The 25,491-nt window shown below is 41.2% G+C and overlaps 1 protein-coding gene across 4 annotated transcripts in view; it reads right to left on the bottom strand.

Moving 5' to 3' along the window:
- LOC126203389 (homeobox protein slou-like) overlaps positions 1-25,491 on the bottom strand; it is a 143,136-nt gene that overhangs the window by 92,717 nt on the left and 24,928 nt on the right. For all 4 annotated transcript variants that reach the window (XM_049937694.1, XM_049937696.1, XM_049937695.1 and 1 more), the window contains exon 3: positions 24,515-24,838. In XM_049937694.1, coding sequence (XP_049793651.1) covers positions 24,515-24,838 — 324 coding nt within the window. The remainder of the gene's footprint in view (positions 1-24,514; positions 24,839-25,491) is intronic.

Here is a 25,491-nt window from a genome sequence, read left to right on the forward strand (position 1 = left end):
ATTTCAAATTTAAAATGGCTTTTTCGAGCATATTATTGTCATATTCAGATGAAATGGTTGTAAAGATGCATAGTTTTTACATTTAGAGGTAATATTGAGGTTCATTTTGTTCCCTGACAACCCAAGAACCTTCCAGAATACTAGGCCAATAAATTTCCAAAATGAGATAATACATGACGAGCCATCAGAATAAAATCATTTCAGGTAAACGTGGGTAGCTTATGGAGGGAAATTATCTTATTTTGCCATTTAGGTAGTCTCTCGGATAAGGATGCTAAAGACTTCTGATGGTTCTTTGTTGTAAGATGGATTATCGGAGGAGAATCGTGCTACAGTATTCGTTGTCTGCATTTAATATGCATTCACGTCGCTCACCTGATCTCTGCAATGCGCCAACTATGCTCTACTAGTTACTGTTGGCATTTCGGAATGTGAATCATTCTTGCGTGTGTTTCCATGCTCTTCACATCAACTCTTTGCTACCTTCTTCAAATTATGAATGTGCCCAGGCCAAAAACCAATAATTTAAGGAAATGGATCGAGAGCGATTGTGCGTACATAACAAACAGAAAAATAATATTCTGCCAACTATGTGAAAAAGAGGTAAGTTTAATTTTGTTTTTTTTTCTTTTTCAATAATATTTCCGAGAAATTAAAATAATTATTAAGTTAATTTTTAAATTTGCATGCATGTTTTCTACATAGGAATGGGAGGGAACAAAAAAAACCTTTTGGAATTACCTTCGGCGTTCTTGCAAATTAGAAAAAAAATGTTAAATGTTATGAGGGGATCAAAGTTCCAATTTTTAGAAACTTATTTGTAGTCTTAATTCACTGTTTTGAGTGACCATCTCACAGGTACACACTGCTCTCTTACATTTTTGTACAACTGTACGTACTTACTGATATTTATTCACTTCTCCAACACTTTAGGCCAGGGTTAAGAAAAAATTTCAACTGGATCAGCATAAAAAGACAACTCAACACCAGAACAACGTAACCAAGACAAGTTTAAAAACTTCACAGCAACCACTGATCTCCTCATTTTTGAAGCATATGAACGACAAAAATGAGTTCAATGGAGATCTTTGTGAGGCTTTAATAAAAGCAAACATCCCCTTGAACAAACTGGAGAATGAAAGATTAAGGACCTTCTTGAAAAAAAATACACAGGAAAAAGATATTCCTCACGAGTCAATGCTCAGAAAGACCTATGTGGGCCCACTGTATGAAAAGGTGAGGTTTTTCAGTATTTTTTTTTTTAACGTAGGTATGTGAAAGACAATGGATATAATTTGGTATATACATGGGCCAAAATAATAGTAGTTTATAAAAAAAATAAATAAATTTAAATTATGTTTGAATGTTTATTTTTGTAAAATGAACATTGTTACTTGAATTTAAAGAAAACTAAATTTAAAGTGAGTGAAAAGAAAAAGACAAATGAAGAAAGGACTTGAGGAGGAGACAGTCTGTCTCGAAATCTTCATCACAGGAAAAAAGAAAGTAAATTTATTTTTAAAGAATATAATTTTTTTGTGCAAATTAAACGACTATTATTTTGGTTAATGTATATACATAAGAAAATAGTCAAAATATAGGTAGGTGCTAAAATGGATATAGTTTGTTTTCATGTATGTGTCTCCTACATACTGTCCCCATGTTTATGTGTATTTTTTTAATTTAGTTTCTCTATTACAGACATTGGAGAATATTAGGAAAGGCATTGGTGATTCTCCAGTCTGGCTATCCATTGACGAAACCACTGATTCTTGCAGTCGGTATATGGTGCACGCCATAATTGGAAAACACACTGCCAATGAGGCTGGATGAGGACACCTCATACTGTGCGAAGAAGTGGAACGAATGACACACACCACGATTGCACGCACTGTGAAGGAAGCAGAGTGTAAGTTTTGCCGATATTGAATAGTTTAAAATAAATTATACGTAATATAAAGGTGCAGTTTTTCACATCATATCCTAAGCCAATAATTAGTTTTAAACATCATGTCCCGAGCCAATAGTAAAATAATAAAAAAAATTGCAAAATCCTTTGATTTTCTTTCAGGCGTGCTATGGAGAAGTGAAGATCAGAAACATGGGGAGAACAAGGTTTTGGCCATTGTGACAGATAGTGCCGCATATATGGTGAAGGCCGCAAAGAGCAGTCGGATGTTTTACCCTAAAATTATTCACCTCACGTGTCTCGCTCATGGCGTCCATCGAGTCGCTGAAGAGGTCAGAGCCGCACTGCCAGAGGTCAACAGCCTTATATTTTCAGCAAAGAAGGTTTTCATCAAGGCATCAAGTCGAGTGAGAGCTTTCAAGACTGCTCACTCTGACTGCCCATTGCCACCTGAACCAGTCTTGACGAGGTGGGGAATGTGAATTTCAGCTGTAAACTATTATGCAGACAACCACAGAAAAGTTGAAGAGGTATGGATGAGTATGTAGTTCTGGAGAAGTTGAATAAGCAAAGAAAATGAACACAACATAGAATTCCAATACTACGCTTATTTCTCTGTACAGCAGTTTTCAGTTGAAACCGACATTCACTAGATTACTACTTTCTTGTTCCAGGTCCTAAAGGGCTTGGAAGATAGCAAAAATTTAGCCATAACAACAGCTACGGACACCATGAAGAATTCCAGCATGTTACACAGCCTATCTTTCATCTGAGTGCACTTGGGTGGCCTTCCAGACCTAATTGAGAAACCCGAGACTCATAATAAGGAAGTTACGAAGGCAGTGGCTGTCATCGTAGGACTCAGAACACAGAGCAAGAGTTGGCCAGGTCCGATCGATGAGAGACTCAGAGGAAAATTGGATGCAATTCTTCATAGAAATCTTGGTTGGTCTACGATTCAGAAGTCCGCCCAGTTACTGGAAGGAGAGAAATGCTCCGAGAATCTAGATGATTTCACGTCGTCTGACGTTGCTGCTCTTAAATTTTTACCTGTAGTGTCATGTGATGTTGAACGATCATTTTCAAGATTGAAAATGTTATTATCTGACCACAGGAAAAATTTTCATGTAGAGAATACGGAAAAAATGTTAGTAGGTCAAACAAACTCTAATTTTTAGAATTTACCAAACATATCATGTAAGCACCAATATTATACTTAATTTTATTCACTCAATTATAGCCATTACTGAAAATATTTGATGGTTACTCATTAATTTTCCCAAGTAAGATGCATATTTTAAAGAATTGATCTAAGAGAAGGCATAATTAAAGAATTTTAGCTGCATATTTAAAGGCATATAGTGGCAGTAAGAGCATAATTTAACTGCATATTTTGAGGAGTTTTGGCGCATATTTTGTGAGTTTTAAGTGCATATCGATCCGAACACTAATTATTACTATGCTACACTATCCAAAGGGGAAACAGAAATTCAGAATCATAAAAACAACTTTAACACAAAAGAAGAACAGATTAAATTAGACTAGTTGTGAGCCTCAGTGCTAAATAAAGCAAGTAGGGCTAACTCTTCCACACTACATGATCGACAGCCCATGTCAACATGACACAGTGATGCTAGGAAGCAGTCTCACGGCATCATGACCCGAGTGTGGCGTTGATGCATATAAAATGGTATAGCATGCTAAGAATTTTTGAATTTGAAGCTACTATCTTGAGTCTTTATTGCCACAGAGGAAATCTCCAGCACTGGGTGATGAAACATTGGACACAGAAATAGGTATCAGATAACAGCCTAATGTCTTCATAACATAAATCCAATAAAATCTCTTCAGTTTACAAGCCATGTCACTTCAAGTAAAACACTTGACTTTTCAATAACTGTCTTCACCATCATCACATTTGCAGTTACAGTCATTGACTGCTAAGGCTGGCACCAGTGTTCTACTTATATAGTTGTGGAACACCGTGTCAGCCTGGCAGCCAGTGATTTTAATTCCTGATGACGATGGTGGAGGCCGCTATCGAAAGTTAGAGTGTTTTATTCAAAGTGATGATAACATACTCATGGCCAACACTTGTTTTAAAAATCATGAAAGAAGACTGTATTGGTGGGAAAGACCTAGGACACTGGAAGGTTTCGGATTGATCATACATAGATTGAAACTTAAATAGTGGAAACACTGCTGTGGAGACACTATGCAATGGAAACTACTATTGCCACTGATAGCACACGTTTTTGACGTATCTACCTTACCTCTGAGCAAATGGACTCGCCTGTCCCACATCACCGGCGTGCGCACAATCGAGGGAAACACAGTCACTTGTGAGCAAGCAGTCTAACATAACAATGTCAATATGTTTTCGAAACAGGAACAATGGAGTTGGATCAAGATTGAATGTGGCAGATGTTGTACAGCACGTCAGTGTCATCAAGGCCTTCAAGAGGCGTGCGGAGAATTGGCAGTGCCGTACACAACTGTAGAACGTTGGGTAAAAGCCTTCAACGTAGGTCTGCAAACTGCGGCAGACATGCATCGGGCAGGTCGTCCTAGTGTCTCTGAAGAAGATGTGCATGCTGTTGCTGCGTTAGTGGACAGTGATCGACACCGTACGATTCGTGAGCTCACCCACAAAACTGCATTAGTACATATGACTGCACTTCGCATCCTGAAGGCATGCGAAAAAATTGCATCACGATGTGTTCCACATGACTCGATGGAAATGCGGAAATGGATGTGTTAAGACGCTGCTCAGACGAACTTGGAGCACTATGAGTGCGAAGGAGAGGCTTTCTTATGCTGTATCGTAACACTGGATGAGACATGGGCCACATCGTACGAGCCAAAACTGAAACACCAATCCAACAAATGGTGTCATTATGGGTCGACGCAAAAGTCGAAAGTGCATCAGAGCCCCAGTATGGTGAAAGTTATGGTGATTCTCGTGTACGACTGTGATGGTGTTATCCTAACGCATTATGTTTCTCCACGACAGACCATCAATGCACAGTGTTATTGTTCGTTTTTAGAGCATCACCTGCGACCAGCTTTGCGAAAGAAGCGGCAACACTTTCTGTGCAACCCACCCATCATTTTGCACGACGATGCGTGGGCGCATACAGCGCAAGCTATGGCTGCTCTGTTCTGTCGATGGGACTGGGAATTACTGTACCATCCACTAAACTCCCTGGACTTAAGTCCTTGTGAATTTGGTTTGATTCCGAAGATGAAGGAACTACTTATTGGCATTCACTTCAGACCTGTTCCATACATTCTCACCATCAACAGAATAGGCTCTGCTAATGGTATACTAAGCCTTCTGCATTGCTGGTGACTACTTTGAAGGACAGTAACAGGTGCGAACATGTAACTTTTTTGTATCGCTTGTGAATAAATAGTTTCCACTATTTAATTTCCAACCGTCATTCAATGGTACGACATGGTGATTTTGAAATCAGATTTTAAACTATAAAGTAATTTCAAAGGTAGCAATAGGCTCTGATAATAATTTATTGGTTATGAACTGCAGACTGAACTAAAGTAATTTTAGAAAGGTAGAAAATTAAGGAGATGGTACCTGGATAAATAGAAGGAACCAGAGCTTCCCGAGGCTTTCAGAGGGAACAATAGGCAATGTTAGACTGAAACGAAAATGAATACAACAGAAAATGAATAGGTAACAGAGATGAAATAGGTAGGGTTTACAAATGATCACATAGGTAAAAAAAGACAAGGCATAGTAGAATTACTTGGATACTCATGAAACATTGAATTTAATTGACAAGAGGAGAATATATAAAAATAGAACAAATGAAGCAGGTACAACGGAATAAAAATGCATAAAAATGAGATTTGTCAAAAGTGCAAAATGGCTCAGCAGGAATGGCTAGAGGACAAATGGTAGGCTGCAGAAGATTGCATAACTAGAGGAAAAATGGATGCTGCGTACTGAAATTAAAGAGACCTTTGGAGAAAAGAGAAGAAATTGTATGCAAATCAAGATCTCATATGGAGGACCAGTACTAAGCAAAGAAGGAAAAGCTGGAAGATATGAGGAAAAGCTCTGTAAGACAGGAACAAACACGAGGAGAGTACTATAGAAAGAGAAGAAAAAATATGTGAAGATGAGATGGGAGATACTATACTGTGAGACGAATTTGTCACTGCACTGATACACTTCAGTGGAAACAAGGCTCCTTGGGTAGATAACATTCCCTCAAATTTATTGGATCCTAAGAAGATCTAACCATGACAAAATTATTCATCTACTATGCAAGATATGTGAGAGACACAAAATAACTTCAGACTTCAGGAACAATATAATAAATCCAATTTCAAAGAAGGCAGGTGCTGACAGGCATGAATGTTTTTGGACAGTCGATTTAATATGTTGTGGTTGTAAAATACTGACATAAATAATATTACAAAAGAATGGAAAAAAGTGGTAGAAGCCAACCTCAATGAAGGTCAGCTTGGGTTCTGGAGAAACATATGCAATATCGACCCAACAACGTATGTTAGAAGATATGTGGTAGAAATGCACATCTATGTTCATATGCATCTGTAGATTTATCGAAGGCTTTTGAGAATGTGAACTAACTACATTCTTTGAAGTTTTTAATATAGCAGGAGTAAAATACAGAGACTGTAGGATTATTATAACGTGTATAAAAACAAGGCCACAACTGTAACGTTCAAAGGACAGGAAAGAGAAGCCATAGTTGAAAAGGTATTGAGATAAGGTTGTAACCTGTTGCCAATGCTACTCAATCTGTGCATTGAATAAGATGTGAAGGAAACAAAGGAGAAATTTGGAAAGGGAATTAAAGTTCAGGAAAAAGAAATACACACTTTGCAGTTTGCCAATGAAATTTTAATTTTGTGAGATGCATCTAAGGACTAGATGAACGAAATGTATAGTGTCTTGAAAAGAGATTACAAGATGAACATTAATAAAAGTAAAACAAAGGTAATGGAATGTAAAAGTCAATCAGACAATGTGGAGCGAATTAGATTAGGAAATGAGACACTGAAAGTAGTAGAGGCATTTTGTTATATGGGCAGCAAAATAACTCATGATGGCCGAAGTAGGACAGATATAAAATGCATGCTATCAACAGCAGTAACAGAACCCGGTAATATTGAAGTGTAAAAGTTTGTGTGATCAAGACAGACTTGTAAAATAAAATGACAAAATATAATCACTGACTCATTTTCAGACTTTATGTCTTCAACTGATAAAGAAGATGCTGAGTCGCAGATAGACACAACAAAAAGACTGTCACAAATAAAGATTTTGACCAGTAAGGCTCTCGTCAAAAATTGACCACACACACACACAAATGCAAACGCAACACGCACGACTGCAGTCTCAGGCAACTGAAACCACATTGTGTTTGTGTGACTCTCTCTCTCTCTTTCTCTTTCTCTCTCTCTCTCTCTCTCTCTCTCTCTCTCTCTCTCTCTCTCTCTCTCTGTGTGTGTGTGTGTGTGTGTGTGTGTGTGTGTGTCTACTTTGTACTTTGTCTAAGTCCAATGAAGGCCTTGTTGACTGGAAGCTCACTTGTTTGACAGTCTTTTTGTTGTGCCTATCTGCGACTCATCATCTCCGCTATATGGTGAGTAGCAACTTTCCTTTTCATAACATTTTTACATTCCATCCTGGCAACTGATAAAGAGGAATTCATTAACAACTAATATAAATTTAAGTGTTAGGAGGTCTTTTCTGAATGTATTTGTTTGTAGTGTCACTTTGTGTGGATGTGACACATGGACGACAGGTAACTGAGACAAGAAGAAGATAGAAGCTTTTGAAATGAGGTGCTGTAGAAATATACTGAAGATTAGATGAGTAGATTGAATAATATGAAGCGGTACTGAATCAAATTGGAAAAACAGAAATTCATGGCACAGCGTGACCAAAAGAAGTGTTCAGGTGATAGGATACATGTGAGGCAGCAAAGAATTGTCACACTGGCAATTAAGAAAGTGTGTGGGGAATAAATATTGCAAAGAGAGACCAAGGCTTGAACACAGTAAGTAGGTCTGATGTACTTAGGTTGTGATAGTTATGCAGAAATAAAGAAGCTTAAACAAGTTAGGTTAGTGTGGGGAGAAACTTCAAGCCATCCGTTCAACTGAAGTCCAGAACAACATCATACACTAATCACGAACACAGTCTTCAAACCAAAGAAAAGGCCCATTGGAATATTAACTAAAAATGCAACTGAGTTTCCTATAGAGACTTGTTTAAACAGCTGGGGTTCTGACTGGATAGCGTGGGTTCACCTGCCACAACAAGAAGAACATCAGCAATTACCACACAAACAACAGCATTCATGATCATGGAACAAGAGTCAGATTAAACTTACATTTACCAAGAGTACACAAACAACAGACACAATTTTCGATAAAGGAATAAAGCATACAATAAATTGCTCAAGTAGAATAAAAAGATAACTAAAATTCAAGCACTTAAAAGTCTGTTAAGAAATATTTCTTAAATAATTTATACTACAGTATTTACCTGATTATAAGATGAGGTTTTTCCCCAAATTCGTCATTCAAAAAATACAAGGTCATATTATATTCACAGATTAAACTATTTCTGCTGAGGTAAACATTTTTACAGTATTTTAACAGATTAATGTAGGGGTCACCTTTCATTTTTAGATGAAGCTTTGGCAGCTGTGTTTTGTACAAATTTATTTTGAAGAGTTCTGAAGGGTAGAGCCTAGCAAACAGTACTTTTGTTTGAATAGGCTCGAGATTTACTGATACGCAGAAGCGCTCTATACAGTAACAACCTCGTTCTATCAAACTTGTGACATCTGACTCGCGGTGCTTGTGCAACGGATGGATACAGAAACCGCAAAGTATGCACTACTGTTTAAAAGATTGACAACTTTGTGAAATACATGAGGAAATAGCATTAAATTCTATAAACTCACCCACTTTTGCTGCATTTGAATAGGTTTGCAATAGAAGTTGTCATACATGTATGAGTACCATATGCATACATTTATGCGGCTTCTGAAGTAAAGGTAATGTTCAAAGGCAAAAATTTTGTCCTTCAAAAACAGTTACATGATTCTGAACCCAAGTCAGTATTTAATCTGGGTATGAAAAACCAATGATTTACGAACTGTGTCGCAAATGACAATTTGGTAGCTTTTCGGATATTAGAATATCAGGAGAAATGTTATCAGCTTTTAATCAGCTTTAGAACGGGATTCTGACATCCAGATGGCACAAGAAAAAAAATTAACTCGGATTTAAATGTTTAAAAATCAAACCAATCACATTAAACTGACTGTAATTGCTCTCGCAAGAACAAATTATAACAGAAAGACCCACTGTGGAGATTGCACCAACAGACGGTACTAGATCACAGGACGAGCAGAAGTTTGAGAATGGGATTGAATCATGATTGTAACCTTTTATTTATGTATTAGTTGCTGTTGTTAAATATGTCCTGTACCCTAGAAGATATACCCATCTGTGTTTCACTGTTGCTCAAGCACAGAACTATGGAAGGCTTTAAGGGGAAACAGTAACACAAGCTTACGTGAGTACTATAATGAGTGCAGGGAGGGGAGTTGCGAGTAGGCAGCAAATTACTTCTTGCTGCCACACAAGTGAATTTACACTGCATACTTCGGCTATGGTTACCATATTAAAACTGTCGTTTACCTGGATCCATTTGTACTCAGAATCAACATGACGTATGACACAATTGAATGGGAGTGTGTCAGGTGGTTTTCTACACAGCTACTGAGAGAGCAGAGGGCAAGAAATATGTTTGGAAGTAAGAGACGTTGTAACATTCTCACATCAATATAGAAGTGAAATCCACTACATATTTGGAAAAAATCTGTGTTCTCAAGTCTCACCATAACAAAAACCTCCAAAGCTGTGCTATCAGGGTGATATGATGATGATTAAAAATTGTGATGCCATAGACTACAGATTTTTGTTTAAATAAATCTATGATTTTTTTTATATCTCCCACGTTGCTACGAAGGAGACACACTTCTGTTTTACCTCTAGTTACGACTAGATGCCTTTTCTATTACAGGTGCGACAACCATTTTGTAATGTGCAACATTTAAGTAAACATCATAAAATATATTTAACTTAATGCAATCAGTTGTTCAAATAATTTAGTTAGCAGTAATCCATCTTTCTTATCATAGTTTTAAATTGTCTATGGGACTGTCACAATATGCCGATAACAAAGAGATGCGTCTGGCCAACAGAAATTGTCAATGCTGTTAGTGCACATTGCATGGCCAGGATATCCAAGAACCTTGTCTTCTCGAACACTTAGTTCAGGGATTTCAAAGTCCAATACCTTCAAATTATTTTGTCATTATTTCAGCTTCAACTAACTTCAACTAACATAGTCATGGCATCCTTTTGTTAAACAGGCAATGGCACAACTTCCAATATTTTCACGATAAGATTACAGGTCTTCTATCCAGTCCCACACACTTACGCTGTTGCATAAGTAAGATGCTTCTTTATAAATGATTCTCCCATTTGAGATAAACTATAAGCAATAACTAATTTTGAAGTCCAACCACTACACCTTTCACAAAATCATCTGGCCCTCTTTTCATGTCATCCCTTCTTAGTAAAAGAACAGATATAAACTGATTACATACATGAGGGAGGAAGAAACAGTTATAAAGCAGAGCAAAAAATAGTCAGAAAATTAATGTAAACAATTTTTTTTGTTTATTTTATTTATCCTAGCACTATCAAAATCTAGATAATCAATAAATGGCAAACAGTCAGAATATATTAAAAATAATTTTTTTTTCAAGGAGCCTCTTAAAAAGGGGGGGGGGGGGCGGTCGTCTTACACTCGGGTAAATATGGTACAAAGTATTATTTAGATAACACAAGAGTTCAGAATGGTAGAAATTGACATTATTTTATAACAAACAGCTATAGTTCTTCAGTAAGTTGTCACAGTTTAATGATTCATAATCATATCCCACATTGTTCCATCTTATTCAACAGGTTGGCAATTGAGGCTTCTCAACCAAGTACCGTCATTTAAATTATTCTCCTCTTCGATGCCATCTCTGAAATGTCTCCTCTACTTGAAGTCAGATTTATCTTTATACACACGTCTTGGTCACCCTCTTACTTTTCATCTCTGAGCTTCAGTCTGTACGTTAGTCTTTGTAGCCTGTGAGCAACCACATGTCGCACATGTCCATACTGCGCCAGTTGCTGTGAGATTATTTTGTCTTTTAGTCTTACAACTTAAGCCTGCTTTCAGATTTCCTCCACGTGTTTCCAATCACGCTAAGAACACACCTCATCACAGCTGCCTGAATTACGCCAATGTCTTTACTTCTCAAGTCCATGTTTCACAACCACATATGTCAAAATGGGCATGTAATAGGTTTCCCAGATGACACTTTTACATTTGAGTGATACAGTCTTGTTCCATATTCGGTCTTTAATGATATGATAGAAGTTACTACGTGCTTCAATTCTGTGAGAGATTTCTTCATCTATAGGAGCAGTACCCGAGACAACACTGCCAAGATATCCAAAATAATCAGTCATTAGTAGCTATTTTCCCACCATTTCAACATGTCTCATTGGTTTCTCATACATTTTCATGACCAGTGCCTCACTTTCCTCCCGGCTGAAGATGAGACCAGCTTCTGCTCAGGTGTTTATTTGATCTTGAAAGTCTTCTTTAGAGTCGGCCCACAGACGTACAGCATCAGCAAACAACATAGCTTTCATTTCTTCCACCACCAATAATTTGGTGTACTTTCATTGGATCTTGTTCATTAAGGGAACAAAAAGAAGAAGAGACAGGACTCCACCTTGCCTTAACCCACGTTGTTGATGTAGTTTTGAGTCATTTATAAGCGTGTTTTGACTGTACTGTGGGTATCTTCATACAAATTCTTCATCTTGTGCACCATGTCACCTTGCATTCCAATTTTCTTTGTGTTTCCCACACCTTTTCCCTGTTCACACCACCAAACACTTCCTTTATATCCAAAAAGGCTAGCCACAGGTCTCAGATGTGTTCACAGTATTTTTCCATTAATTAAATCGCAAAAATTACATTGTTGTTGATCTTCCCTTCCTGGTTCAATTGGTTCAATAATGTTCCACCAAAAGATTTTCTTCAATGGGGCATCTTCGCTTATGCTCTACAATTCTTTCATAAAGTTTATCCACTTGAGACATTAAAAAGATACCATTGTAGTTACAATATTTCTTTCTTTCACCTTTCTTTAAAACTTTGATTACTAGAGATCGGATTATATGCATTTGCGTATTTATCTCCTTTTCACCAGTTATTGCATATTTTAACTAAAAGCTAGTGATGATGCATATTTTCGCTCTATGTTTACAATATTTTAAAAATTTAGATGGGCGGTCTCTAGCTCGATCTAGTTTTGATGTCTCATAGACTGACCACGACCTAGAACTGCGTGCAATTGCTAACCGAGAAGCCACTGCCTAGTGAAATCATTACAGAAGAGTAACAGGAACAGGCAGAGAGTCAATGCTCCTATGCCTGTGTCCCCAGTTAATTCCCTCTGCTGTCATACATATGTGTCGGCAACAATTAAACCACATAAGCTTTTAAATGCATGTCCATTGTTTCAGTTTAGCTTTCTATTTACTTGTACACATCTTAAAGTGTTTACAACATGTAGTGTGTAACGTGTTGTGCAACATGCCGTCCGAAAAAAGAAATGTCATTTCGTGGATAGCTGAATATCCTGGAACATTTACAAAGGACGGAGTTGTTTTACATTGTCGAGTTTGTGAGAAAAATGTTTCTTGAAAAAATAATTTCAAATAGACCGGCATGTCAAGACAAGCCTTCAAATCGCAGGAATGCAGAAGAAAAGGCCATGACAATTTCTGACAACAGCAAGTTGCAGTAGCAGGATTTTGTCCAAAGGTAACCAAAAAAGTCGGTTTAACATAGATCTTGTGAAGCATTCATTGCAAGCAATATGCCTCTTCACAAATGTACAAACCCTATCCTCAAAGGCTTCCTGCACAAATATTGCTTAAATCAAAATATACCAGATGAATTAACATTGCGTAAAAATAACACACTGACAATTTACATAAATGTTGTGGAAGAAATACACAATGAACTCAAGGACAGCATTATCTGGATGTCAGCTATGGCCACTACACTGCAAAGTTAACTATTTGTACTTTAAAAGAAGAACCTTCTTCTTCCTATTTAGCGGCCTGCAAAGAACTTGAGAAAGTAAACCATTCTACAATCGCCAGATTTGTGAATGTGGGCACTAGAAAAATATTTCCAGAATCTTCTGCAGATGAAAGGATGCTTGTGTTTATTTCAGATGCTGCTCCCAATATGATAAAAGCAAGAAAAGACCTCCGAGTATTTTATTCCAATTTGATTCATGTGACATGCTTTGCTCATGGAATACATCGGATTGCTGGAGAAGTGTTGTGACTCGCCGATCTTTCAAAGTGCCGCCACGCAGTTACGCGCGTTCTCTACATGCGGCGCTGTCTGCCAGCCATGCAGCAGCAGCACCACCTAAGCGGCCAGGCAGCCAGCGGCCGCTAGACTTGGACTCGGTGCTGATGTGACTGTTACAGTGTACTTTGTTTACTTGATTTGTGACATACATGTATTGTGTCGTCCTAGAAATATATTTGTTCAACTTGACGTTATAACAATTGGCGACGAGGTAGTGAATTTTTCTTTTTCATCGTTGACCCACGAGTTCCATAGCTACTTTAGAGCAACTATTGCAAGGTCTAATTGAACAGCAAATGCTTCTCACATCTGCGATTCGTGATTTCGTCGCGGCATCCAATGCAGGGCGTCTCTCGTCGTTGTCTCTCCCTCCTTTTCCTCCTTACGACGGAAGAATGGTCTGATTACGAAAAACATCTTCGACAGCACTTCTTGGCATTTCATGTCGCGGACGACCAAATATGTAAGTCTCTGTTCCTTTCATGGATTTCACCTCAAATGTATCGGTTGTTGTTGCAGTTGGCTTATTTGAAAGTTCCTGATCTTTGTCGTTTGCTGAAATGTGTCCACTTCTGTCCGTACATTTTCAAAAGCATACGCGTGTGATAGCCCCTCGTGTTGCCTTTTATCATTGTCAAAAACAAGCGAATCAATCCTATCGCGCTTGGGCTGCTTAACTTCACGGCCTCAGTCGAAAGTGTCAATTTGTTACCGACGTTCACAAAGAATCCTACGCCGATTCCATGGTACGGGATGTTATTATCCGATCAGCGCCCGACAAAGAAGTTAGGCAACGTGCCCTTCAGTTGGCATATCCAACTCTAGATGAAGTCCTATCCATCGCTCAGTCTTTTGAAATTTCTCACGCCGCTGGAGCGCAAACAGAGGCACGGGGTTACGTCGGGGAAGTACAACCTCTTTACACTGTTGACGAAGCGTGCGGTGTGTGCCCGCCGGCCAACGTGGCCGCAGTACGCTCCCAAGCGCAGCCTCGGCCTAACCGTAAACAAACCTCTAAGCAACTGCAGCAAAACCCACAGCAACTTCCTTCATGTCCGCGGTGTTTTACGATACATTAACGAGAGGATTGTCCCCAACGTTGGGCCATGTGTTACAAATGCAAAAAGAAGGGTCATGTGTCATCCGTTTGCAAATCCGACCGCATACCTGACGTTCATGAATGTGATGCTGATTCTGATTCTGTGTTGTCCATCAATGGTACTTCTTCCCTTTCAGGGAAGTTATTTCTCACTGTCCAAATCCTTGGTCAGGATGTTCGTATGCAAGTGGATACTTGTTCTGCTGCCACTATCATCAATTCTCAGACGTATCTTCAGTTGGGTTCTCCAATCCTATCACCTGTCACTAGGCAATTACGGATGTACAATAAACAGAAGATTTCTCTCTTTGGACAATTTAATGCTGAGGTATCTTACAAATCCGTTGTTCGCACTGTTTCCATATCTGTGGTCGACCATAGTAACATGGAGAATCTTTTTGGTCTCGATGCCTTTCGCGTTTTTGGATTCTCCATAGATGACTCTGTCAATATCGTCTCTGATGCTATTCCTTATGCTAAATTGGATTCCTTGGCGAGGACATTTTCGTCCCTTTTTTCTCCTGGGTTAGACCGTGCAACCCAAACGACTTTGAAGCTCATATCACGCTCAAACCCACTGCTCGGCCCAAGATTTTTCGGGCTCGGCCCATTCCTGTGGCCCTTTGTGATCGGGTCAAACGGGAGCTGGATCGTCCCACTGCTTCGGGGGTCTTGCTTCCTGTCACTTCCAGTGAGTGGTCCCCTCCTGTTGTTGTTGTTGTTGTTGTTGTTGTTGTTGTTGCTAAGCTCAATGGTGATATTCGTCTCTATGGTGATTTCAAAGCCACTGTAAATGCTCAATGACTCATCGACACTTACCCTATGCCCCGAATTGTTCACTAAACTTGCTGGAGGCCAGTATTTTTCTAAACTTGGCCTGTCAGAAGCTTATCATCAACTTCCTTTCGACGCCGCTTCCCGGCAGTTTCTGGTCCTTAACACGCCTATCGGCCTCTATCAATACAAACGATTGCCATTCGGGGTTTCCAGCGCCCCTGCTCTCTTTCAGCGATTCTTGGAACAATTATTGCTCCCTGTTCCTGGGTGTATAAATTACATGGACAACATTGTTGTCACTGGCTCCACCATTGAAGAACTTCTTCATAATCTCCGCACACTTTTTCATGTCCGACATACTGCCGGTATTAAGTGTAATCTTCAGAAATCAAAATTTTTCAGGCATCTATCACGTACTTGGGGTTTCAACTCTCTCGGGATGGTATTCGTCTGCTTCAGCAAACTGTCGCTGCGATCGATGCCCTTCCTCGCCCTACATCTGTTAAGGAACTGCAGGCCTTCTTGGGGAAAATAGCATACTATCACAAGTTTTTACCGTCTGCTGCTCCGGTGGCTCAGCCGTTGCATCGCCTGTTGCATAAAAACGTGCCTTTACACTGGTCCGTGTCATGCAATGCGGCTTTCCAGAAATTGAGGACTATCCTGATACAGGCCCCGTGCCTGGCTACTTATCGATCCGGCCAACATCTTGTTCTTGCCACGGACGACTCTCAATACGGGGTTGGTGCAATCTTTGCGCAACGTTTGTCTGACGGTTCTGAACAACCCATTGCTTATGCCTCCAAAACGCTCACGGATGCCCAACGAAAGTATTCTCAAATTGAAAAAGAAGCTTTGGCCATTATTTATGCTCTTCATAAGTCTGGTGTTTTTCTCTATGGATCCAAATTTCATCTTGTTACGGATTACAAACCACTTGTTTCCTTGTTTCATCCATCAACGTCACTTCCCAACAAGGCTGCACACCGCCTCCAGCTTTGGGCTCTTTACTTGTCTCGTTTCAATTATGAGATTCATTTCCGGCCGACGGCTCAACATGTGAATGCTGTTGCACTGTCTCGCCTTCGCATGGGTCCTGATCTGGCACTCGATAGGGACGAACTTTTGTGTTTCCAACTTATGTTGCCGTGCAGCGGGTTGTGGATGGGTTCCCCATCACTGGGGACCGGCTGGCAGCTGCTACGGGTTCTGATCCTACCCTCTCCCTGTTTTACGCTGTATTCAGAAGCGTTGGTCAGATTGTCGGTCCGCTAAGACTTCTGATCTGTTACGGAACTACTACACTTTGCGTTACCGCCTCACGGCTAGGGATGGTTTTATCCTCCTTTCCACCCACAATGCTTCACCGCGTGTTGTGGTACCTGCGTATTTGCGGGCTTTGGTCTTGCGCCTACTTCACCAAAGGCACTGGGGTGTCTCTCGCACAAAATCTCTTTCGCGCCATCATGTGTACTGGCCCGACATCGACTCTGAAATCGCACACATGGTCGCTGCCTGCGGCCCTTGTGCGTCACAGGCCGCTGACCCGAAGTCATCTTTGTCACCGTGGCCATCGCCTGAGAAGCCCTGGGAGCGCATTCATGCTGACTTTGCGGGACCTTTTTTAGGTACTTATTGGCGTCTCGTTATTGACTCCTACTCTAACTTTCGTTTCATTGTCTGTTGCACATCGCCTACCACCGCGGCAACCACCAATGCTCTAGCTCCCATTTTCTCCTTGGAAGGCCTTCCCTCTACTCTTGTTACTGATACTGGTCCGCAATTTGCCTCTTCCGATTTTGCGGATTTTTGTGACCATCACGGCGTCATGCATGTCACGGCCCCTCCGTTCCATCCACAGTCAAACGGTGAGGCTGAACGACTGGTCCGCACATTTAAGGCTCAGATGAGGAAACTCCTGACTTCTTCTGCTGCTGGTGATGATGCGCTTCTCCAATTTCTGGCTTCTTACCGTTTCACCCCCATGGGCGACCACAGCCCGGCTGAGCTCTTACATGGCCGACAGCCCCACACGCTACTTCATCTTCTGCGGCCTTCCACCTCACGGCCGCGGGTGTCTTCGCTTGGCCGTTTCACCGCCGGCGACCTTGTATGGGTACGGGGGGGGGGGGGATATAGCAGGTGGCCAAATGGAGTCCTGGCCACATCTTACAACACCGTGGCCAACGCCTGTACGAAATCCAGACAGACACTGGTGTTGCAGTGCGTCATTCGGACCAGCTTCGGCCTCGTGTGCCGGCAACACCTGTTCCGGATGCCGCTATACCACCTTCGGCTCTACCTGATGCTCGGGAGACTGGAATCTCTCATTACTCACAACACAGTCCTCTCATCATCATATTGGTGCCAGCACAAGACCTGGCACCACCAGGAGATGTGCCCATGCAGGAACCAGATGACCATCATCTTTCGGAGCAACTCTACTCACATCCTTCTCCTACGGACACCGACACATCGCCCGTGTCTCCTGTTATAACAACCGGACTTGCCGCAATGGGCACATCTCGACCCGTTGTCTTCGGGGACACTTCCGTCCGTACAGGAAGCCTCCTCCTCGAGACTTTATGGCCAGTCAAACAACACCTATGGACGTTAGCAATCTACTGGCCACCTCCATCAAGACCAGTGCAAAAAATTCAAAGGGGGGAAAAGTGTTGTGACTTGCCGATCTTTCAAAGCGCTGCCGCGCAGTTACGCGCGTCCTCTACATGCGGCGCCGCCTGCCAGCCATGCAGCAGCCGTGCCACCTAAGTGGCCAGTCAGCCAGCGGCCGCTAGACTTTGACTCAGTGCTGATTTGACTGTTACAGTGTACACACGTCTTACTTTGTTTACTTGATCTGTGACTTACATGTACTGTGTCGCCCTAGAAATATATTTGTTCAACTTGACGTTATAACAAGAAGTATGTTCCACATTTGTGAATGTAAATAAACCGATTTCATCCACAAAAAAACTGTTTCTAAAGGCTTCTGCTTGCATCAAGACCTACGAAGAAAAACTACCAAATGTGCCTTTACCTCACAAACCAGTGGCAACTCGTTGGGTTACATGGGTCGAAGCTGTGTTGTTTTACATAGAACATTTTGAGGCCATTAGAGGGGTAGTAAACAACTGCGATAGTGCAGAGGCTTTGTCGGTTTGCCAGTGCAAGGAAGCTTTTAATGATTCCGGTATTAAAAAAGACATTGCTGTGATTATCTCTCATTTTTCCCATATACCTGCATGTATTAAAGAGCTTGAAACACAAGGGTTGGTGTTGAATGAATTTACTGAGTTAATGAATAAAATTATTCTAGCAAACTCCTCATGGCCGGAGGTATTCCCAAGAAAACTGAAAGAAAAGTCTGAAAACATTTTAAACAATAATCCAGGCTTTGAACCCTTGTGCCAAATTGATGGTTTAATAATGGAATGGGTGAACTTTTACCAGAAACAATAAGTGCCAACATAGCACCCAAATTCAAACACTGCCCAGGTACCTCAGTTGATGTAGAACAGTCCTTTTCTGCTTATAAAAATGTTTTGAGCGAACGAAGACACAATCTTACTACCGAAAATTTGGTCGTTTGTGTTTATAGTAGTAGAAAAATGTAAAATAAATTGTAAATGGTGCTTTTGTCCAATAGTATTAATTAAAAGTTAATGCTGATCAAAAATTCATGATTGTATGTTGCTTTTTAAATAAAATATTATGGGGTTTTTGAGCATGTGTCTCAGCATGCGATACATCTCAAAGTTGGTCCTGTACATATCAACTGTTTTGGTGTGACTCACTCGCATTGCATCCACTTGTTACCGACAACAATAGCAAAGAAGGAACAATTCTTGAAACACGGGATGTGACCCCATTTTGCAAATTTTTAGAAAATGATCCCAGAAAGGCCCCCTTCCTAACCTCTACCACAAAGTATTTAGAAAATGATATCAGCATTCTAAATGTATCGATTTTTCGCATGACCAGCACTCTTCCTAGTAACTGACATGCACACGCATTACGCATTTTTCATGCATATTTTAAGGTTTTTATGGTGCATATAATCCGGTCTCTAGTGATCACAATGCCTATTTTGTCAGCTCATGCCTTTTCTTCTTTCCATATCTTGCAAAAGTCTATAGGTCCACTGTTTTCCAGCAACTCCCATTGTGCGGATCATTTACCCAGTTATTTTATAAACATTATTCACCGCATTGTGACAATTTACCTACCCTCTTATCTTACAGTCCTGACTTGGCAACAGCAGATTATTTCCTGTTCCCAAAAGTGAAATACTTTCCCAAAGGACACCACCACAGGATCCTGTGCCGCCAAAGAAACTTGCATGTCTGCCCTTAAGGATCTCCTGGAATCCACCTAAAAGTGCCTTTGGGCTGCAGAAAAGGTACTGGCAGTACAATGCTCGACGGCTGTACTTCGAAGAATTTTGAGGCACTGTAGCAATATCTCAAATAAATCTATTTTTCCAAAAGTTTTCCTGAAAATTTTTAGACAAATCCTGTATTCTACACCAGTGTGTGTGTGTGTGTGTGTGTGTGTGTGTGCGCGCACACGCATGCACGCATCATCTATTTTTGACAAAGGGCTTAGAGGGTGAAAGCTTGTTTGTGACAGTCTTTTCGTTGTGCCTATTGGCAACTCAGCATCTCCACAATATGGTGAGTAGCAACTTTCCTTTTCATATCGTCACACAGTAAGACTTCCACGTTTCTTTAATATTGTCATTATCTGCGATGAGATATCCATTTGAGTAAAAGGCTTAGCAAGTCAGCTTGCGAAAATATGAAAATTGCTTTCTCACCCAAATGAGGCCTCTGATCAAACAGTTTAATAATTCTTACTGTAAAATCCAATCGCCCAGAATCTGTAATGAGAAATTCTAGTCTCTTTCCATTCTATTGAGCTGACTGGGGTGAGGTGCTGACTCAGCTTTATCAGACTGGACACAGTGGCAAGATGAAGAATATTGACCACCTTAAGTGAACAACTCTGACCTAGTGTCTGTAGCAGCTGGCCAGTGGCAGCACTTGAAGTAAACTAGTGTGTCACAGTGGCCACAACAAATCTATATTCAAAGGGATTGTCAGAATTTCTAAGGGTCTTTTCTGCTATTCTTGTAATAGTCTGGGCAATATCACGTTGCAGAGACTTATTTATCTACACTCCTGGAAATGGAAAAAAGAACACATTGACACCAGTGTGTCAGACCCACCATACTTGCTCCGGACACTGCGAGAGGGCTGTACAAGCAATGATCACACGCACAGCACAGCGGACACACCAGGAACCACAGTGTTGGCCATCGAATGGCACTAGCTGCGCAGCATTTGTGCACCACCGCCGTCAGTGTCAGCCAGTTTGCCGTGGCATACGGAGCTCCATCGCAGTCTTTAACACTGGTAGCATGCCGCGACAGCGTGGACGTGAACCGTATGTGCAGTTGATGGACTTTGAGCGAGGGCGTATAGCGGGCATGCGGGAGGCCGGGTGGACGTACCGCCGAATTGCTCAACACGTGGGGCGTGGTTCTCCACAGTACATCGATGTTGTCGCCAGTGGTCGGCGGAAGGTGCACGTGCCCGTCGACCTGGGAGCGGACCGCAGCGACGCACGGATGCACGCCAAGACCGTAGGATCCTACGCAGCGCCGTAGGGGACCGCACCGCCACTTCCCAGCAAATTAGGGACACTGTTGCTCCCGGGGTATCGGCGAGGACCATTCGCAACCGTCTCCATGAAGCTGGGCTACGGTCCCGCACACCGTTAGGCCGTCTTCCGCTCACGCCCCAACATCGTGCAGCCCGCCTCCAGTGGTGTCGCGACAGGCGTGAATGGAGGGACGAATGGAGAAGTGTCGTCTTCAGTGATGAGAGTCGCTTCTGCCTTGGTGCCAATGATGGTCGTATGCGTGTTTGGCGCCGTGCAGGTGAGCGCCACAATCAGGACTGCATACGACCGAGGCACACAGGGCCAACACCCGGCATCATGGTGTGGGGAGCGATCTCCTACACTGGCCGTACACCACTGGTGATCGTCGAGGGGACACTGAATAGTGCACGGTACATCCAAACTGTCATCAAACCCATCGTTCTGCCATTCCTAGACCGGCAAGCGAACTTGCTGTTCCAACAGGACAATGCACGTCCGCATGTATCCCGTGCCACCCAACGTGCTCTAGAAGGTGTAAGTCAACTACCCTGGCCAGCAAGATCTCCGGATCTGTCCCCCATTGAGCATGTTTGGGACTGGATGAAGCGTCGTCTCACACGGTCTGCACGTCCAGCACGACCGCTGGTCCAACTGAGGCGCCAGGTGGAAATGGCATGGCAAGCTGTTCCACAGGACTACATCCAGCATCTCTACGATCGTCTCCATGGGAGAATAGCAGCCTGCATTGCTGCGAAAGGTGGATATACACTGTACTAGTGCCGACATTGTGCATGCTCTGTTGCCTGTGTCTATGTGCCTGTGGTTCTGTCAGTGTGATCATGTGATGTATCTGACCCCAGGAATGTGTCAATAAAGTTTCCCCTTCCTGGGACAATGAATTCACGGTGTTCTTATTTCAATTTCCAGGAGTGTATATCTACACTCTGCAAACCACCGTGAAGTGCATGGCAGACAGTATGTCCAACTGTACCAGTTACTAGGATTTGTCACATATGGATTGTGGGTACAACAGTCACATATCTTTATGGGAGCTGCAATTAATCTAATCTTGTACTCATAATGAGTTGTAGAATTTTGGAACACGTATTATGTTCGAGTATAATGACTTTTCTGGAGACTAGAAATCTACTCTGTAGGAATCAGCATGGGTTTCGAAAAAGACGGTCGTGTGAAACCCAGCTCGCACTATTCGTCCACGAGACTCAGAGGGCCATAGACACGGGTTCACAGGTAGATGCTGTGTTTCTGGACTTCCGCAAGGTGTTCGATACAGTTCCCCACAGTCGTTTAATGAACAAAGTAAGAGCATATGGACTATCAGACCAATTGTGTGACTGGATTGAAGAGTTCCTAGATAACAGAACGCAGCATGTCATTCTCAATGGAGAGAAGTCTTCCGAAGTAAGAGTGATTTCAGGTGTGCCGCAGGGGAGTGTCATAGGACCGTTGCTATTCATAATATACATAAATGACCTTGTGGATGACATCGGAAGTTCACTGAGGCTTTTTGCAGATGACGCTGTGGTGTATCGAGAGGTTGTAACAATGGAAAACTGTACTGAAATGCAGGAGGATCTGCAGCGAATTGACGCATGGTGCAGGGAATGGCAATTCAATCTCAATGTAGAAAAGTGTAATGTGCTGCGAATACATAGAAAGATAGATCCCTTACCATTTAGCTACAAAATAGCAGGTCAGCAACTGGAAGCAGTTAATTCCATAAATTATCTGGAAGTACGCATTAGGAGTGATTTAAAATGGAATGATCATATAAAGTTGATCGTCGGTAAAGCAGATGCCAGACTGAGATTCATTGGAAGAATCCCAAGGAAATGCAATCCGAAAACAAAGGAAGTAGGTTACAGCTCGCTTGTTCGCCCACTGCTTGAATACTGCTCAGCAGTGTGGGATCCGTACCAGATAGGGTTGATAGAAGAGATAGAGAAGATCCAACGGAGAGCAGCGCACTTCGTTACAGGATCATTTAGTAATCGCGAAAGCAGTACGGAGATGATAGATAAACTCCAGTGGAAGACTCTGCAGGAGAGACGCTCAGTAGCTCGGTACGGGCTTTTGTTAAAGTTTCGAGAACATACTTCACCGAAGAGTCAAGCAGTATATTGCTCCCTCCTATGTATATCTCGCAAAGAGACCATGAGGATAAAATCAGAGAGATTAGAGCGCAAACAGAGGCATACCGACAATCCTTCTTTCCACGAACAATACGAGACTGGAATAGAAGGGAGAACCGATAGAGGTACTCAGGGTACCCTCCGCCACACACCATCAGGTGGCTTGCGGAGTATGGATGTAGATGTAGATGTAGATAATCCCTATGCAAGTCATACATAGGGTCTGAAGTTCATTCCTTGAGTCATCATTTAAAGCCCACTTTACAAACTTTATAAATAGGCTTTCTCGGGATAGTTTATGTCCATCTTCAAGAGTCCACCAGTTCAGTTTCTTCAGCATCTGACACTCTCCCACAGGTCAAACAAACCTGTCACCATTTGTGCTTCCCTTCTCTGTATACATTCAATATCGCCTGTCAGTGCTGTTTGGTACGGATTCCATACACTTGAGCAATACTCTAGGACCATTTGCACAACTGCTTTGTAAGCTATCTCCTTTGTATACTGATTGCATTTCTGCAGTATTCTACCAATAAAACTGAGTCTACAACCTGCTTTACCTGTGATTTAAGCTATGTGATCATTTAATTTCATATCCCTACAGAGTGTTACACCCAGGTATTTGCACGAGTTAGTCAATTCCAGCTGTGACTCATTAATAATATAGTCCTAGGACAGTACATTTTTTTCATTCTGTGAAGTTCACAATTTTACACTTCTGAACATTTAAAGCAAATTGCCAATCTTTGCACCACTTTGAAATATTATCAAGATCTGACTGAATATTTATACAGCTTCTTACAGACAGTACTTGATTACATATAACTACATCATCTGTAAAAAGTCTAAGGTTACTATTAATATTATTAATAGTGTAACACTACTTTTTCTCCATTGCAATGTAAATCCACAGGAAACACTATTTCAAAAAATGACAAACATGTTGCCATGTTTCCAGTAATATATATCTGAGATATTTTTAAAGACTTTTTTCAGAATGTGCTCAAAAGATATCAGAGAAATCGAAAGAACATTAAATATATTAAATAGTGGAAAAATCTGACACTGAATAACAACAATACAAATTAGGATAGAGCGTGATTCACCATATAGAGCAAGTTTTCTGCAGCAGACAGGTATCTTTAAAAACTGATTGAGCTATCTGACAAAGTTCTTCAGATTTATAAAAACATATAAATATTCATACATGCTCAACTTTTACACACACACACACACACTTATAAATACGCCTGTCTGCCACTCGCCACTCAGCACCTCCTCTATGTCATGAATAGCAATTTACTCTGCCATATTGTTGTTAAATCTATTAGCATTGTATATATAAAAACAAGATTATAAGAATGTATACATACAACAACAGAGACGGGTGCAGTCACAGCCTTCCGAACCACGACGATATTGTTTCCTGCATTTGGATCCTCCACCTGGTTCGGATCTATCTGTGAAGTGTCACCGGTCCCCGAAGAAGAGAGGGCATGAGAATGAGGGTGAGGGTGAGGGTGATGGTGCTGGTGTTGATGTTGGTGTTGGTGTTGATGCTGTGGAGGATGCGCCTGATGTTGCTGGGCTTGTGGAGGCGGTGGTAGCGGCGGCGGAGGAAGAGGCGGCGGCTGCTGCGGCGACAGAGGCTCATGCTGCTGGTAGTGAGGTAACCAACTGGGCTTCTGGTAGTCCCTCTGTTAATATAAACAAAATTACTGCAGATGGGCTTCTTTAAGAGAACAATTAGATAAAAAGACTACAGTATGCAAGCAGTGAGAGGTAAGAGATTGATGTCACTAAAAAAAAGTGTGTGATATTTTTTACCAGCACATTTTCGACTGTTCAAGAGAGTGGGAGGAGGATGCAGTAAAATCACATTTTACTTTATATTCGAAAAATGAATTATTTCAGAACTGATTGCTAAGTTAAACAGGAACTTAAACATCACAACACTCCAACGAAATATTTACCATTTAATATCTCGAGTGTATGCTTATCTGTAGCCTTTTCAACATTACCTATGAAAAGTTCAATTAAAACAATTAGACAGAAACGTTTATTCTTATTAAAGTGTCACCCCACTCCACAAATTGAAGGCAAAATCAAATAGGGAGGTATCTGTCAATTCAACAACAACAAAAATTAATATAACCATTTGTCACTAATCCTGAATATACAAAGAGGCATCCACTTGTCCAAAACAATTAGTAGGCTGTGAAAGAGCTCACCCAGGCAGTCTCATAGTCACATACAACAGTGCATGTTCCTAGGAAATATAGAACTTTTCTCAGAAGAAAACACAGCACTTTATTAAAATATTCCAAACTGGATGCATACTGGAGTGTAT

This window comes from Schistocerca nitens, chromosome 9 (assembly GCF_023898315.1).
Source record: "Schistocerca nitens isolate TAMUIC-IGC-003100 chromosome 9, iqSchNite1.1, whole genome shotgun sequence".
NCBI classification, from domain to species: domain Eukaryota; kingdom Metazoa; phylum Arthropoda; class Insecta; order Orthoptera; family Acrididae; genus Schistocerca; species Schistocerca nitens.